General features: G+C 47.6%; 1 protein-coding gene across 3 annotated transcripts in view; it reads left to right on the plus strand.

Moving 5' to 3' along the window:
- tln2b (talin 2b) overlaps positions 1–14,694 on the plus strand; it is a 320,826-nt gene that overhangs the window by 157,897 nt on the left and 148,235 nt on the right. For all 3 annotated transcript variants that reach the window (XM_067973305.1, XM_067973306.1, XM_067973307.1), the window contains exons 14-20: positions 744–924; positions 1,250–1,363; positions 2,808–2,916; positions 7,035–7,243; positions 8,445–8,543; positions 9,255–9,422; positions 13,373–13,667. In XM_067973305.1, coding sequence (XP_067829406.1) covers positions 744–924; positions 1,250–1,363; positions 2,808–2,916; positions 7,035–7,243; positions 8,445–8,543; positions 9,255–9,422; positions 13,373–13,667 — 1,175 coding nt within the window. The remainder of the gene's footprint in view (positions 1–743; positions 925–1,249; positions 1,364–2,807; positions 2,917–7,034; positions 7,244–8,444; positions 8,544–9,254; positions 9,423–13,372; positions 13,668–14,694) is intronic.

The raw sequence follows: 14,694 nt of genomic DNA on the forward strand, positions 1-14,694 counted from the left end.
CTCAGTGGGTAGCACTCTCGCCTCTGAGTCAGAAGGTTGTGGGTTCAAGTCCCACTCCAGAGACTTGAGCACAAAATCCAGGCTGACACTCCAGTCCAGTACTGAGGGAGTGCTGCACTGTCGGAGGTGCTGTCTTTCTGATGAGACATTAGACTGAGGCCCCCCACCAACGCCCTCTCAGGTGGACGTAAAAGATCCCATGACATTTCAAAGAAGAACAGAGGATTTTTTTCCTGTGTCCTGGCCAATATTTATCCCTCAATCAACACCTAAAACACATCATCTGGTTATTTCTTTCATTGCTGTTTGTGGGATCTTGCTGTGCGCAAATTGGCTGCCACGTTTTCTACATTACAACATTTAATGTCCTTTAGGGAAGGAAACCTGCCGTCCTTACCCGGTCTGGTCTATATGTGACTCCACAGCAATGTGGTTGATTCTTAATCGCCCTCTGAAATAGCCTAGCAAGCCACTCAGTTGTCAAGAAGGCGGCTCACCACCACCTTCTCAAGGGCAATTAGGGATGGGCAATAAATGCCGGCCTTGCCAGCGACGCCCACATCCCATGAACGAATATTAAAAAAAAAACAGTGAGTACACTTCAAAAGTAATTTATTGTCTGTGAAGCACTTTGGGACGTCCTGAGCTCGTGAAAGGCGCTATATAAATGCAATTCTTTTTCTCCGACAATTATCTAAATTGTGTCCAGATGAATAACGGCGCTCTCCTCCCCTGCCCCGCAGATCCACCATTTTGCAGCAGCAGTTCAACAAGACGGGGAAGGTCGAGCACGCGTCCGTGGCGATGCCAGTTGTGATACGGCCGGGAACGGGTGGGCCCGAGAGCTTTAACACGGGCACGATGCCAGCTCCACAGCAGCAGATCCTGAGCGGGCAGATGCACCGGGGTCACATGCCCCCATTGGTAGGAGGCTAGAATTACACCTCTCGACATCATTCATTTTACAATCAACGGGGATTTACTTTACAAATAGTTATTGATTCATGTTTGGGAGCTAAGGGTTGATTCCAAAGAATATTAATTGCACCAATCTCTTTAAACCTGTTTATTTTGCTTTTTGGATTCAGTCTTTTTTATCTTTTTTGCTAAAGACTGCGTTTTTTATACAAATAATTTAACCGTAGATTCAAGCACTGATTTAAGTTGAGCAATGTGCGTTTTTTTTTGTGTTTGGAGGAAATGTATTACTTTATTCTAACTTGCTTTGCTAATTTGCTCCACGTAACAGACCTCAGCACAGCAAGCATTAATGGGAACCATTAACTCCAGTATGCAGGCAGTCCAACAGGCCCAGTCTGACCTAACTGAGATAGATACCTTACCCCCACTGGGGCATGACATGGTGAGTCTGAACACTGACCCCCTCCTCACACCTTGTGGCCTCTTGTTTGAAATGATCATTGTATTCTGCAGCTTTTCATACTCGGAAGTGTTGGGACTTAACTTTCAACATTTATCTGCTTGTTTTATTGATTGCTCTTGCTCAACCGGCAGTACCTCTCGAAAGGGCCGTGCTCACTCCCACTGCTGATGTGCGTTAAGGGTGGATTATCAGCTTGCCTACCCCTCCAACCGGTGTAAAACTGGCCTCATGTATCACTCGCCTGGTATAGAAACCGCCCGGTCTTCATTCCCATGGATTTCAGTTGGAAATTAAAACCTGGCGGTTTCTTGCGAGAAGGACTTACGTCATTTAGATGCATCGGGATGAGTTGGTGAGAGTGCAGTTGTGTGCTGCAGAATTGGTTGTGCCCTGTACCCCTTCGTTCCCCCTCCGCCCCGTCCCGCCCCTCCCCAAGGTTTACCGCTGTGGTGAAATGTTCCAACCAGCAGTCCGTCCAGGGCTTGCCTGGTGAGGATTTAATGGCTGTGTTTTGAGGCTGAGACTCCAGCCAGTTACTCCAAACCTTTGGACAATGGACGACAGTAACATTCTATTCACAGCACAGAAACAGGCCATTCGGCCCAACTGGTCCATTGTGCTCCACACGAGCCTCCTCCCTCCCTACTTCATCCAACCCGATCAACATATCCTTCTATTCCTTTCTCCCTCATGTGTTTATCCAGCTTCCCCTTAAATCCATCTATGCTATTCGCCTCAACTACTCCTTGTGGTAGCGAGTTCCACATTCTCACCACTCTTGGGGTAAAGAAGTTTCTCCTGAATTATTGGATTTATTCGTGACTCAATTATAATTATGGCCCCAAATTTGATATTTTAAAAAGAGAAAAGCTCCCGAGAACTGGAGGGCAAGTCTTAAGTTTGAAATCCATCCTCTTGAAGTTGGCCGACTTAGAAAGTGTTGCACCTCAAAGTGATCCAATGTGTAAAGCTCCTGGAGACCTGAGAAGGAGACTTCCTTTCCACTCTCGAAGTATCTGAGAAACTACATGTCCCTCTCACCAGCCCAGTCCTGCAGAGTGATGGCTCCACTTCAGGTCTTCTTTCTCACTCAACTTCCCAGCACTCGCTCCCAGGCGGCCCCGTTGGGGAGTTACTGCGATTTGCACTAACTGGTGACTTGTACTTTGCCGGATAGGATGTAAAAATGCGTTTGGTAAAGTTTATCGATTCGAAACCTTGGGGAAAAAATTCCATGAAAAAAAATCGCAGAGAGAAGTGACCTGGATGTGAACTTTTTGAGAGGGAGCTCAGTGATTGCCTTGCCCATATATTGAAGGGTAGCGAATGACTCAGTGACGTTCTCTGCAATATACAGCGATTACTACGGGATGGGGGGCCATTTGCTTTCTGAATGTTGTTCATGATTTGCATTGTTCCCCAGGCATCCAAGGTGTGGGTTCAGAACAAAGTGGACGAATCGAAACACGAGATTCACTCGCAGGTTGATGCAATCACAGCGGGGACTGCATCTGTGGTCAATCTCACGGCTGGTGAGTGATCTGTGTGAGCCCCAAAAACCGTACCTTCAAACCAGCGAGAGCAGCTCCCGGTTCCCTGGTACCCGACCCTCCCCACTGCTGCCTCCAGTCTCCCGAGCCTCAAGTGTTGTAGGGTGCCGGCTCGGTGAGATCGGAGACCAGGGGTCGCCAACTCTGGTTGGACGCATTCCTGGAGGTGTCATCACCTGCCTCCGAACGCCCCGCCCCCACACTCCCACCATTGGTCGCCCAACATGTCCATCCTCGCGGCGCCCCGCCTTCCCACCCTGATTGGAAAGCCAATAGACTCTTCGTTACCCGATTGGATGATTCTTGACTGTCAGTCGAACACCCTTTTTTCCCATGTCCGATATTTTTCTAACTAGTAAACAAAAATGTTCAAAGTAAATTAAAAATAGATTTTTAAAAATTTGCCCTTATGATTTTTCTCCTGGTTCGCTCGCAACAGTGTCCTGGAGGTTAATCTTCAATTCCTGGAAAGTCCAGGGCAATCCTGGAGGGTTGGCAACCCTATTGGAGATCAGCATTGAGTTTTTAGTGACTAGACATTTTAATAGTGATGATCTAACTCTGTTAAACATTGGGAGGGAATATAAATATATCAACTATAGGCTCTCTGAGGGCAAAGTTGAAAAAGAATGAGTGATTTTCAAACAATGTCAAGTCTTGCAGGGGTCAGGGAGGAAAGTTTGTTGCAAGGTGCAGTATAACTGGGATGGGGATCTCCTTTCTACTGATATGTTACTTGGAAAATTGTGTCCAAGATGTAAAGCAGTCTTCATATCGCAAACTGTTTACTTTATAAATAGCATGTGTGCCTTGGCATTGTACACATATTTCACCTTAAAGCAAAAACTATAATCTACAAGAGCAAGTCGAGGCTGGGTATTCTGCGGTGAGTGACTCACCTCCTGACTCCCCAAAGCCTTTCCACCATCCACAAGGCACAAGTCAGATGATGGAATACTCTCCACTTGCCTGGATGAGTGCAGCTCCAACAACACTCAAGAAGCTCGACACCATCCAGGACAAAGCAGCCCGCTTAATTGGCACCCCTTCCACCACTCACTTCCACCATTCACTCCCTTCACCACCGGCGCACTGTGGCTGCAGTGTGTACCATCCAAAGGATGCACTGCAGCAACTCGCCAAGGCTTTTTTTTAATTCGTTCACAGGATGTGGGCGTCGCTGGCGAGGCCGGCATTTATTGCCCATCCCTAATTGCCCTTGAGAAGGTGGTGGTGAGCCGCCTTCTTGAACCGCTGCAGTCCGTGTGGTGAAGGTTCTCCCACAGTGCTGTTAGGAAGGGAGTTCCAGGATTTTGACCCAGCGACAATGAAGGAACGGCGATATATTTCCAAGTCGGGATGGTGTGTGACTTGGAGGGGAACGTGCAGGTGGTGTTGTTCCCATGCGCCTGCTGCTCTTGTCCTTCTAGGTGGTAGAGGTCGTGGGTTTGGGAGGTGCTGTCGAAGAAGCCTTGGCGAGTTGCTGCAGTGCATCCTGTGGATGGTACACACTGCAGCCACAGTGCGACGATGGTGAAGGGAGTGAATGTTTAGGGTGGTGGATGGGGTGCCAATCAAGCGGGCTGCTTTATCTTGGATGGTGTCGAGCTTCTTGAGTGTTGTTGGAGCTGCACTCATCCAAGCAAGTGTATTCCATCACACTCCTGACTTGTGCCTTGTAGATGGTGGAAAGGCTTTGGGGAGTCAGGAGGTGAGTCACTCGCCGCAGAATACCCAGCCTCTGACCTGCTCTCGTAGCCACAGTATTTATATGGCTGGTCCAGTTAAGTTTCTGGTCAATGGTGACCCCCAGGATGTTGATGGTGGGGGATTCGGCGATGTTAATGCCGTTGAATGTCAAGGGGAGGTGGTTAGACTCTCTCTTGTTGGAGATGGTCATTGCCTGGCACTTATCTGGCGCGAATGTTACTTGCCACTTATGAGCCCAAGCCTGGATGTTGTCCAGGTCTTGCTGCATGCGGGCTCGGACTGCTTCATTATTTGAGGGGTTGCGAATGGAACTGAACACTGTGCAGTCATCAGCGAACATCCCCATTTCTGACCTTATGATGGAGGGAAGGTCATTGATGAAGCAGCTGAAGATGGTTGGGCCTGGAACCCTGCCCCGAGGAACTCCTGCAGCAATATCCTGGGGCTGAGATGATTGGCCTCCAACAACCACTACCATCTTCCTTTGTGCTAGGTATGACTCCAGCCACTGGAGAGTTTTCCCCCTGATTCCCATTGACTTCAATTTTACTCGGGCTCCTTGGTGCCACACTCGGTCAAATGCTGCCTTGATGTCAAGGGCAGTTACTCTCACCTCACCTCTGGAATTCAGCTCTTTTGTCCATGTTTGGACCAACGCTGTAATGAGGTCTGGAGCCGAGTGGTCCTGGCGGAACCCAAACTGAGCATTGGTGAGCAGGTTATTGGTGAGTAAGTGCCGCTTGATCGCACTGTCGACGACACCTTCCATCACTTTGTTGATGATTGAGAGTAGACTGATGGGGCGGTAGTTGGCCGGATTGGATTTGTCCTGCTTTTTGTGGACAGGGCATAACTGGGCAATTTTCCACATTGTCGGGTAGATGCCAGTGTTGTAGCTGTACTGGAACAGCTTGGCTAGAGGCGCAGCTAGTTCTGGAGCACAAGTCTTCAGCACTATAGCTGGGATGTTGTCGGGGCCCATAGCCTTTGCTGTATCCAGTGCACTCAGCCGTTTCTTGATATCACGTGGAGTGAATCGAATTGGCCGAAGACTGGCTTCCGTGGTGGTGGGGATATTGGGAGGAGGCCGAGATGGATCATCCACTCGGCACTTCTGGCTGAAGATGGTTGCAAACGCTTCAGCCTTGTCTTTTGCACTCACGTGCTGGACTCCGCCATCATTGAGGATGGGGATGCTTGCAGAGCCTCCTCCTCCCGTTAGTTGTTTAATTGTCCACCATCATTCACGACTGGATGTGGCAGGACTGCAGAGCTTTGATCTGATCCGTTGGTTGTGGAATCGCTTAGCTCATGTTGCTTCCGCTGTTTAGCATGCATGTAGTCCTGAGTTGTAGCTTCACCAGGTTGGCACCTCATTTTTAGGTACGCCTGGTGCTGCTCCTGGCATGCTCTTCTACACTCCTCATTGAACCAGGGTTGATCCCCAGGCTTGTTGGTAATGGTAGAGTGAGGAATATGCCGGGCCATGAGGTTGCAGATTGTGCTGGAATACAATTCTGCTGCTGCTGATGGCCCACAGCGCCTCATGGATGCCCAGTTTTGAGCTGCTGGATCTGTTCTGAATCGATCCCATTTAGCATGGTGGTTATTCCACACAACACGTTGGATAGTGCCCTCAGTGCGACAGCACCTCCCAAACCCACGACCTCTACCACCTAGAAGGACAAGGGCAGCAGGCACATGGGAACAACACCACCTGCACGTTCCCCTCCAAGTCACACACCATCCCAACTTGGAAATATATCGCTGTTCCTTCATCGTCACTGGGTCAAAATCCTAACAGCACTGTGGGAGAACCTTCACCACATGGACTGCAGCGGTTCAAGAAGGCGGCTCACCACCACCTTCTCAAGGGCAATTAGGGATGGGCAATAAATGCCGGCCTCGCCAGCGACGCCCACATCCCATGAACGAATAAAAAAAAAATCACATAGTGTGGACCATTCCAGCTTAAAGCTGTCAATATGGCAGGGTCTGTTCTATAAAGGTACATATGACTTTAGATGAAAGTGAAATGTGTTTTTATCACATTCATTCATTTGCACACCTGCTTGCACCCCTGTTGCTCTCCCCGCCCAGTCACTCAGCACGTTGACTGTGCTTTGGTGCCTGAGTTGCGGGTTTGCATTTGCGTTTCGTCACACTTCCAGACCCCCTTGAGGTAGGCAGGTTCCAAGTGCTCGACACCGCCCTCCCATATTGGAGAGGGCAAATCAGCCCAGGCCACTGCCTCTTGCCCATATAGGCCTGGGAGCAAGCAGGCATGGTGTGTGGCACAGGGGAGGGTTCGGGTTAGGTTGAGCGAGAGTTCAAGCAGAATGTTGGAACAGATGTGTAAAATGTATTTTTTGGAAATGTTGTCCCTCTAGGCGATCCCGCTGACACGGATTACACTGCCGTTGGCTGCGCTATTACTACGATTTCTTCCAACCTAACGGAGATGTCGAAGGGGGTGAAGATGCTGGCCGCCCTAATGGACGATGAGGTTGGAAGCGGCCAGGACCTTATGCGTGCGGCCAGAACGTTGGCCGGCGCCGTGTCTGATCTGCTGAAAGCGGTCGAGCCTTCGTCGGGAGAGGTGAGGCGGGGGTTGGTGTGGTGTTTGCAGGCTGGGGCATGGAGTTTCACATCGGGGGGGGGGCAGCTACCTGTGTTTATTGCTGAATAATCCCACTCTCCTGCTTACTCCCAATGCCCTTCAATAACCCACCCAGTCGAATCTGCTTATTCTCCATATCTTTTAGTATCCCACTTAATCTAATCCCTCTCTCCTGCTCATTCCCCGTACCCTTTAATACCCAAACCAGTCTAATCTGCTCATTCTCTGTACCTTTGAATATCCCACCTTGTCTAATCCCTGTGAGATTAATTGAAATTTGTGCTCCCTCGTTAACCGTCTCACTGACCAGTGGAAACAATCTCTATTCTATCAGAACCCTCCGTGATCTTAACGACCTCTATCAGGTCAGCCTTCTCAACTCCAGTGGAAAATCCTGAACTTCCCAAATTTCTTCGCATAACTGTTAACCCATCATTCCTGATAATATCCCAGGGAATCTACAAACCGTAATCCAACTGCTGTCCAGCTACGGTTCGAGTTCAGCTTTGCCTTTTTTGTATTGTTTTGGGTGCAAACCCAACGATTCTGTTGTGGCCTTATGTACTTGTGCTGCCATCTTTGATGCTGCGTGTATCAGGAAATGGCCGGACACGTGATTTCTATTAATATCTAAATATCTGTTCCGAGTGGATCCATCACACTTCAGAGTGTCGAAAGTGTGAAAGAGAGAAGAAAGCCTTAATTTCAGGATGCGCCTTTCTGCTCACCTGAAGCTGGAACTTTCAAGTCCCTCCCAATCTGCAAACTTCCTTCACCGAGTCGAGAATTTAACTCCTATTGACATCAGGCTCTGCTTAATTGCAGCAATTAGACTTTGTGGCTTTGAAAAATAGGACAAGCCAACTTAGACGCGGCTCCAACTTAGACCAGCATAATACTCTGCACATTATATGGATTAAACCTCCTGTCGTAAAACAGTTAATACCGTGGGACTTCCCACTGAGTTGCTGGGCTGCAATCACAAGTACAAACCCTAGCTTATTTCCTACCCCTTTCGGACCCGGGCACTGAGACTCGTGGTGTCCCGGGTGTAAGGGATGGCCCTTTCCAGCTCTGTACGGCCCACTGCATCACCACACACTACTTCGAAACACTGAGCCAGCAGAGGCTCCTTCAGGTATATTTTGTCTGAAGTACCTGTTTGTGTTATTGTCTCCAGACTCGGCAGACTGTCCTGACGGCAGCTGGAAGCATTGGACAGGCCAGTGGAGAACTTCTCCGCCATATTGGAGAGAGTGAAACAGATGAACGATTTCAGGTAGGAAGAAAAGACTCTTTGATCAGAAAGCCGTGTCGGTTTATGATGAGTTCGGAGATGTTGTCTTAGTTTTACAGCTTTGTACAGAAGGTCCCATCGTATTTTATGGATTTGATTGGTATTGATTGTAGAACAGATTTCAAGGGATTGTTCTATCTCTGACATAAAAATATGCTGTGTTTTGTATTCGCTCTAGAATACGACACTCTAGAGTTCAGATGTATTTTCTAGAATTTATTCAGAAACTGCTTAGCGTTAATGCTAAGTGAGAGTGTTAAAACTCACTGTTACTGTACTTCTATTACTCAGTAATGAGTTGGTTTTAATGCTCTGTGTTATTGCAGTATTATTATCCAGTAATCAGTTAATGTTAATGCTCAGTGTTATTACCCAATGATGAGTGTTAGTATTAATGCTCAGTGTTATTACCCAGGAAACAGTTAGTGTTAATGCTCAGTGTTATTACCCAATAATGAGTTGTGCCTTAAGATACAATCAATGATCCCTGAGTCGGAAAGTTCCTATTGTACATCAGCAGATGCCTCTAGTCGATGCCAGATGCACGTTATTTAATTTTTCATTCTGTTCTGTGAATGTGCCAGGTCAGGTGCGATTGAGGGCCAGCTTTAAACGGGCCTGTCACGTTGGAGGGACAGAATTCCTTTGGTAATACTAAGCCGGGACTGGTGCTTTCTTGTCTCCCTTTGGCAGGACGTGCTGATGAGTTTGGCCAAGGCCGTGGCGAATGCGGCTGCCATGCTGGTGCTCAAGGCCAAGAACGTCGCCCAAGTGGCTGAAGACGCAGTTCTGCAAAACCGGGTGATTGCGGCTGCCACTCAGTGCGCTCTGTCCACCTCCCAGCTCGTAGCCTGTGCAAAGGTAATTGGACCACAGACAACTACAGAAGGAATGGAATCCGATACCAGGTTTTCCCTTCAATGCTTCCACCAGTAACTAGATTCCTGGGGCATTGGGAGCGGTTCTGGGGGAGGTGGGACCTGTACAAGCCGGACGGGTTGTACCTCAACAGGGCCGGGACCAATATCCTTGCGGGGAGGTTTGCTAGTGCTGTTGGGGAGGGTTTAAACTAACTTGGCAGGGGGATGGGAACCTGAGAGGAGATTCAGATAGGACAGAATCAGAACTGGAGATAGAAGGCAGAAAATTAGTGAGTGGCTTAGAAAGGCAGAGAAAATGAAGGTTAGAAAATAAACAGCAAGAGAGTTTGGCGGTGTTTAATGGTATATACCTCAATGCAAGTATAGTGAATAAAGCAGATGAGCTGAGGGCACAGATAGACACGTGGCAGTACGATATCTTAGCTATTACTGAAACATGACTTAACGAGGGGCAGGAATGGCAGCTCTACGTTCCTGGTTACAGGGTTTTCAGACGAGATGGAGAGGGGGATAAAAAAGGAGGGGGGTGGCAATTTTGGTTAAAGAAACAATTACGGCTGTGAGGAGGGATGATATTTTAGAAGGATCATCAAATGTGGCCATAGGGGTTGAGCTAAAGAACAAAAAAGGGGCAATCTCACTGCTGGGAGTGTACTATAGACCCCCAAACAGTCAGAGGGAGATAGAAGAGCAAATATGTAGGCAAATTTCTGAGAAGTGCAAAAACAATAGGGCAGTAATAGTAGGGGATTTCAACTATCCTAATATTAACTGGGATAGAATCAGTGTAAAAGGTATAGAGGGTGCAGAATTGTTAAATTGCATTCAGGAGAACTTTTTTAGCCAGTACGTGGCAAGCCCGACAAGAGAGGGGGCAGTTCTGGATTTAGTTTTAGGGAATGAAGCTGGGCAGGTGGAAGGAGTATCAGTGGGAGAGCATTTTGGTGGTAATGATCATAATTCAGTTAGATTTAGCATAGTTATGGAAAAGGACAAAGAATAGAACAGGAGTAAAAGTTCTAAATTGGGGAGAGGCCAATTTTATTAAGCTAAGAAGTGATTTAGCAAAAGTGGACTGGAAACAGCTACTTGAAGGTAAATCAGTGTCAGAGCAGTGGGAGACATTCAAGGGGGAGATTCAAGGGGTTCAGAGTAAACATGTTCCCACAAAGAGAAAGTGTGGGACTCCCAAATCTAGAGCCCCCTGGACGTCAAGGAGAATACAGGGTAAGATAAGGCAAAAAAGGGAAGCTTATGTCAGACACCGAGAGCTCAATACCACAGAAAGCCTAGAGGAGTATAGAAAGTGCAGGGGTGAAATTAAAAAGGAAATTAGGAAAGCAAAGAGAGGGCAGGAAAAAATATTGGCAAGTAAAATCAAGGAAAACCCAAAAATGTTTTATAAATACATAAAGAGCAAGAGGATAACTAAGGAAAGCGTAGGGCCTATTAGAGACCAAAAAGGTAAAGTATGTGTGGAGGTGGAAGATGTGGGTATGGTTCTTAATGAATATTTTGCGTCTGTCTTCACAAAGGAGGGGGACGATGCAGAGATTGTAGTTTAAGAAGGAGGAGTGTGAAATATTGGATGGGATAAACATAGTGAGAGAGGAAGTGTTAAGGGGATTAGCATCTTTGAAAATAGATAAATCACAAGGGTGACATGTGTCCCAGGCTGATAAGAGAAGCAAGGGAGGAAATAACGGAGGCTCTGACCATTTTCCAATCCTCACTGGATACAGTCGTGATGCCGGAGGATTGGAGGACTGCTAACGTTGTACTGTTGTTTAAAAAGGGAGCGAGGGATAGACTGAGTAATTACAGGCCAGTCAGTCTAACATCAGTGATGGGCAAATTATTGGAATCAATTCTGAGGGACAGGATAAACTTATTTAGAAAGGCACGGGTTAATCAAGGACAGTCAGCATGGATTTGTTAAGGGAAGGTCGTGTCTGACTAACTTGATTGAATTTTTTGAGAAGGTAACAAGGAGGGTCGATGAGGGTAAAGCATTTGATGTAGTCTACATGGATTTTATCAAGGCTTTTGACAAGGTCCCACATGACAGACTGGTCAAAAAAGTACAAGCCCATGGGATCCAAGGGAAAGCGGCAAATTGGATCCAAAATTGGCTCAGTGGCAGGAAGCAAAGGGTAATGGTCGATGGGTATTTTTGTGACTGGAAGGCTGTTTCCAGTGGGGTTTCGCAGGGCTCAGTACTAGGTCCTTTGCTTTTTGTGATATACATTAATGATTTGGACTTCAATGTAGGGGACATGATTAAGAAGTTTGCAGATGGTACAAAAATTGGCCGTGTGGTTGATAGTGAGGAGGAAAGCTGTAGACTGCGGGAAGATATCAATGGACTGGTCAGGTGGGCAGAAAAGTGGCAAATGAAATTCAATCTGGAGAAGTGTGAGGTAATGCATTTGGGGAGGGCAAACAAGGCAAGGGAATACACAATAAATGGGAGGATACTGAGAGATGTAGAGGAACAGAGGGACATTGGAGTGCATAGCCACAGATCCCTGAAGGTGGAAGGTCAGCTAGATAAGGTGGTTAAGAAGGAATATGGAATACTTTCCTTTATTAGCCAAGGCGTAGAATATAAGAGCAGGGAGGTTATGCTGGAACTGTATAAAACACTGGTTAGGCCACAGCTTGAGTACTGCGTACAGTTCTGGTCACCACATTACAGGAAGGATGTAATTGCACTAGAAAGGGTACAGAGGAGATTCATGAGGATGTTACCAGGGCTGGAGAATTTTAGCTATGAGGAAAGAATGGATAGGCTGGGGTTGTTCTCTTTGAAACGAAGGAGGCTGAGGGGAGATTTAATTGAAGTATGTAAAATTATGAGGGGCCCAGATAGAGTTGATAGGAAGGACCTATTTCTCTTAGCAGAGGGGTCAGTGACCAGGGGGCATAGATTTAAAGTAATTGTTTGAAGGATTAGAGGGGAGCTGAGGAGAATTTTTTTTCACCCAGAGGGTGGTGGGGGTCTGGAACTCACTGCCTGAAACGGTGGTAGAGGCAGAAACCCTCAACTCATTTAAAAAGTACCTGGATGAGCACCTGAAGTGCCGTAACCTACAGGGCTACAGACCAAGTGCTGGAAAGTGGGATTAGGCTGGGCGGCTCATTTTCGGCCGGCGCGGACACGATGGGCCGAATGGCCTCCTTTGTGCCATAAATTGTCCATGATCAATTGGGAAACTCTTTGAGTCTTATTTTGCATAAAATGGAATTTGTTACACAAAGGCCACAGATGGTGCAGTGGGTCAGACACGGACCTTTCACCTCTGGGATCAGAGGTCAAATCCTGCCCAGCCTGATGGGATGGAAGCCTCCTCTCTCTGGGCTGGCTGTAGGAGTAGCCTCAGTCCATTTCCCAGGGGCCTTGGGCCTGCAGCATAAGCTGCCCTCATTCAGCACAAATTGCCAGGGTTAATCAGACAGGCCTAAAGGGTGGTTGGGAGTGGGAGATGGAAGAACTGGTACAGTGAGGGGCACTATCCTGAGGTTGGGGCAGTATAGGGGAGCTTTGCCCTGCGTCTTGTTGAGCTATAATTGACCGAGAGTGTCTGATGTTGACAGTGGGTGCCTGAGATGGTACCCATTCCTCAAATATCGCTCACGTCCCTCAGCTGATGAGTAGCAATAAAAATCTACCATTAATTTATTAAGGGGAAAATTTACAGGGATTTGGGGAAAGAGCAGGGGAGTGGGACTAATTGGATAGCCCTTTCAAAGAGCTGGCACAGGCACGATGGGCTGAATGGCCTCCTTCTGTGCTGTAAGATTCTGTGATCCCTGATGAATTACGGTGAAGATAGTGTAAATGTTATGGTAGATGTGACGTCTCTGATAAGGTTGACGGCCGTTTGCTTTGATGTTCTCCTGACGATCCCTTTCTGTGGCACGGTGCAGGTGGTCAGTCCAACCATCAGCTCCCCCGTGTGTCAGGAGCAGCTCGTCGAGGCGGGGAAGCTGGTCGACCGCTCGGTCGAGGGCTGCGTCAAAGCGTGCCAGGCTGCGACCGACGACGGTGAGCTCCTGAAACAGGTCAGTGCCGCGGCGAGCGTGGTGAGCCAGGCGCTCAACGACCTCCTACAACACGTGCGCCAGTACGCCAGCAGAGGGGAGCCCATCGGCCGCTACGACCAGGCTACAGACACCATCATGACTGTTACCGAGAGCATCTTCAGCTCTATGGGCGACGCAGGTAAGTGGGAGCGCCACGCGTGGCGTTTGAGAACGAGGTTACCTCGGGTAGGATGAACGTTGAGGAAACTTTCATTCCTTTGGACACCGACCCTTCAAAGATTGATGGTAGGGTCCAGTTACAGGGGTTTTAAAACTAGGCTGGGCAGAGGAGGTCCAGAGAGATTTCGGGGCCATGCACTAAAATGTAGTGATCAGGTACAAAAAATAATCGAAAAGGCTAATGGAATGTTAGCCTTCATAATTAGAGGGCAAGACTGTAAAGAGGACTAAGTTTTGCTACAGCTACACAAAGCTCTGGTTAGACCACGTCTGGAGTACTGTGTACAGTTCTGGGCACCGCACCCTCGAAAGGATATATTGGCCTTGGAGGGAGTGCAGTGTAGATTCACCAGAATGTTACCAGGACTCCCAAGGGTTAGATTATGAGGAGAGATTACATAAACTAGCCTTGTATTCCCTGGAATATAGAAGGTTATGGGGTGATTTGATTGAGGTGTTCAGGATTTTGAAAGGAATTGATAGGGTAGATCGAGAGAATTTTTTTCCTGCTGGTGGGCGAGCATTGCCTTAAAATCAGAGCCAGGCCATTCAGGAGAGAAGTTCGGAAACACTTCTTCACACAAAAGACGGTAGAAGTGTGGAACTCTCTCCCACATAAAGCAGTAGATGCGAGCTCAATTAATAATTTTAACTCGACGATCGATGGAATTTTGCTAACCAAGACTATTAAGGGATATGGAGCCCAGGCAGGTAACTGGAGTTAGGATACAGATCAGCCATGATCTTATTGAATGGTAGAACAGGCTCGAGGGGCTGAATGGCCCACTCCTGTTCCTATGAAGTTACAATGTGAGGCCTGTTTTTACAAGTGCACAGTTTGTGCCTATTCCTCTGTGCTGATTGTTGCACGTTACTGAACTTCAATTTTAGTTTTCATGAAAGGAATTTTAAAAAAACATTATGCTTCAATGATGTTAAGAAGATGTGATGCCCTACGCAGTTAATAGTAACTATGGCTACTGAAC

Source organism: Heptranchias perlo, chromosome 38, assembly GCF_035084215.1.
Source record: "Heptranchias perlo isolate sHepPer1 chromosome 38, sHepPer1.hap1, whole genome shotgun sequence".
Taxonomy (NCBI): domain Eukaryota; kingdom Metazoa; phylum Chordata; class Chondrichthyes; order Hexanchiformes; family Hexanchidae; genus Heptranchias; species Heptranchias perlo.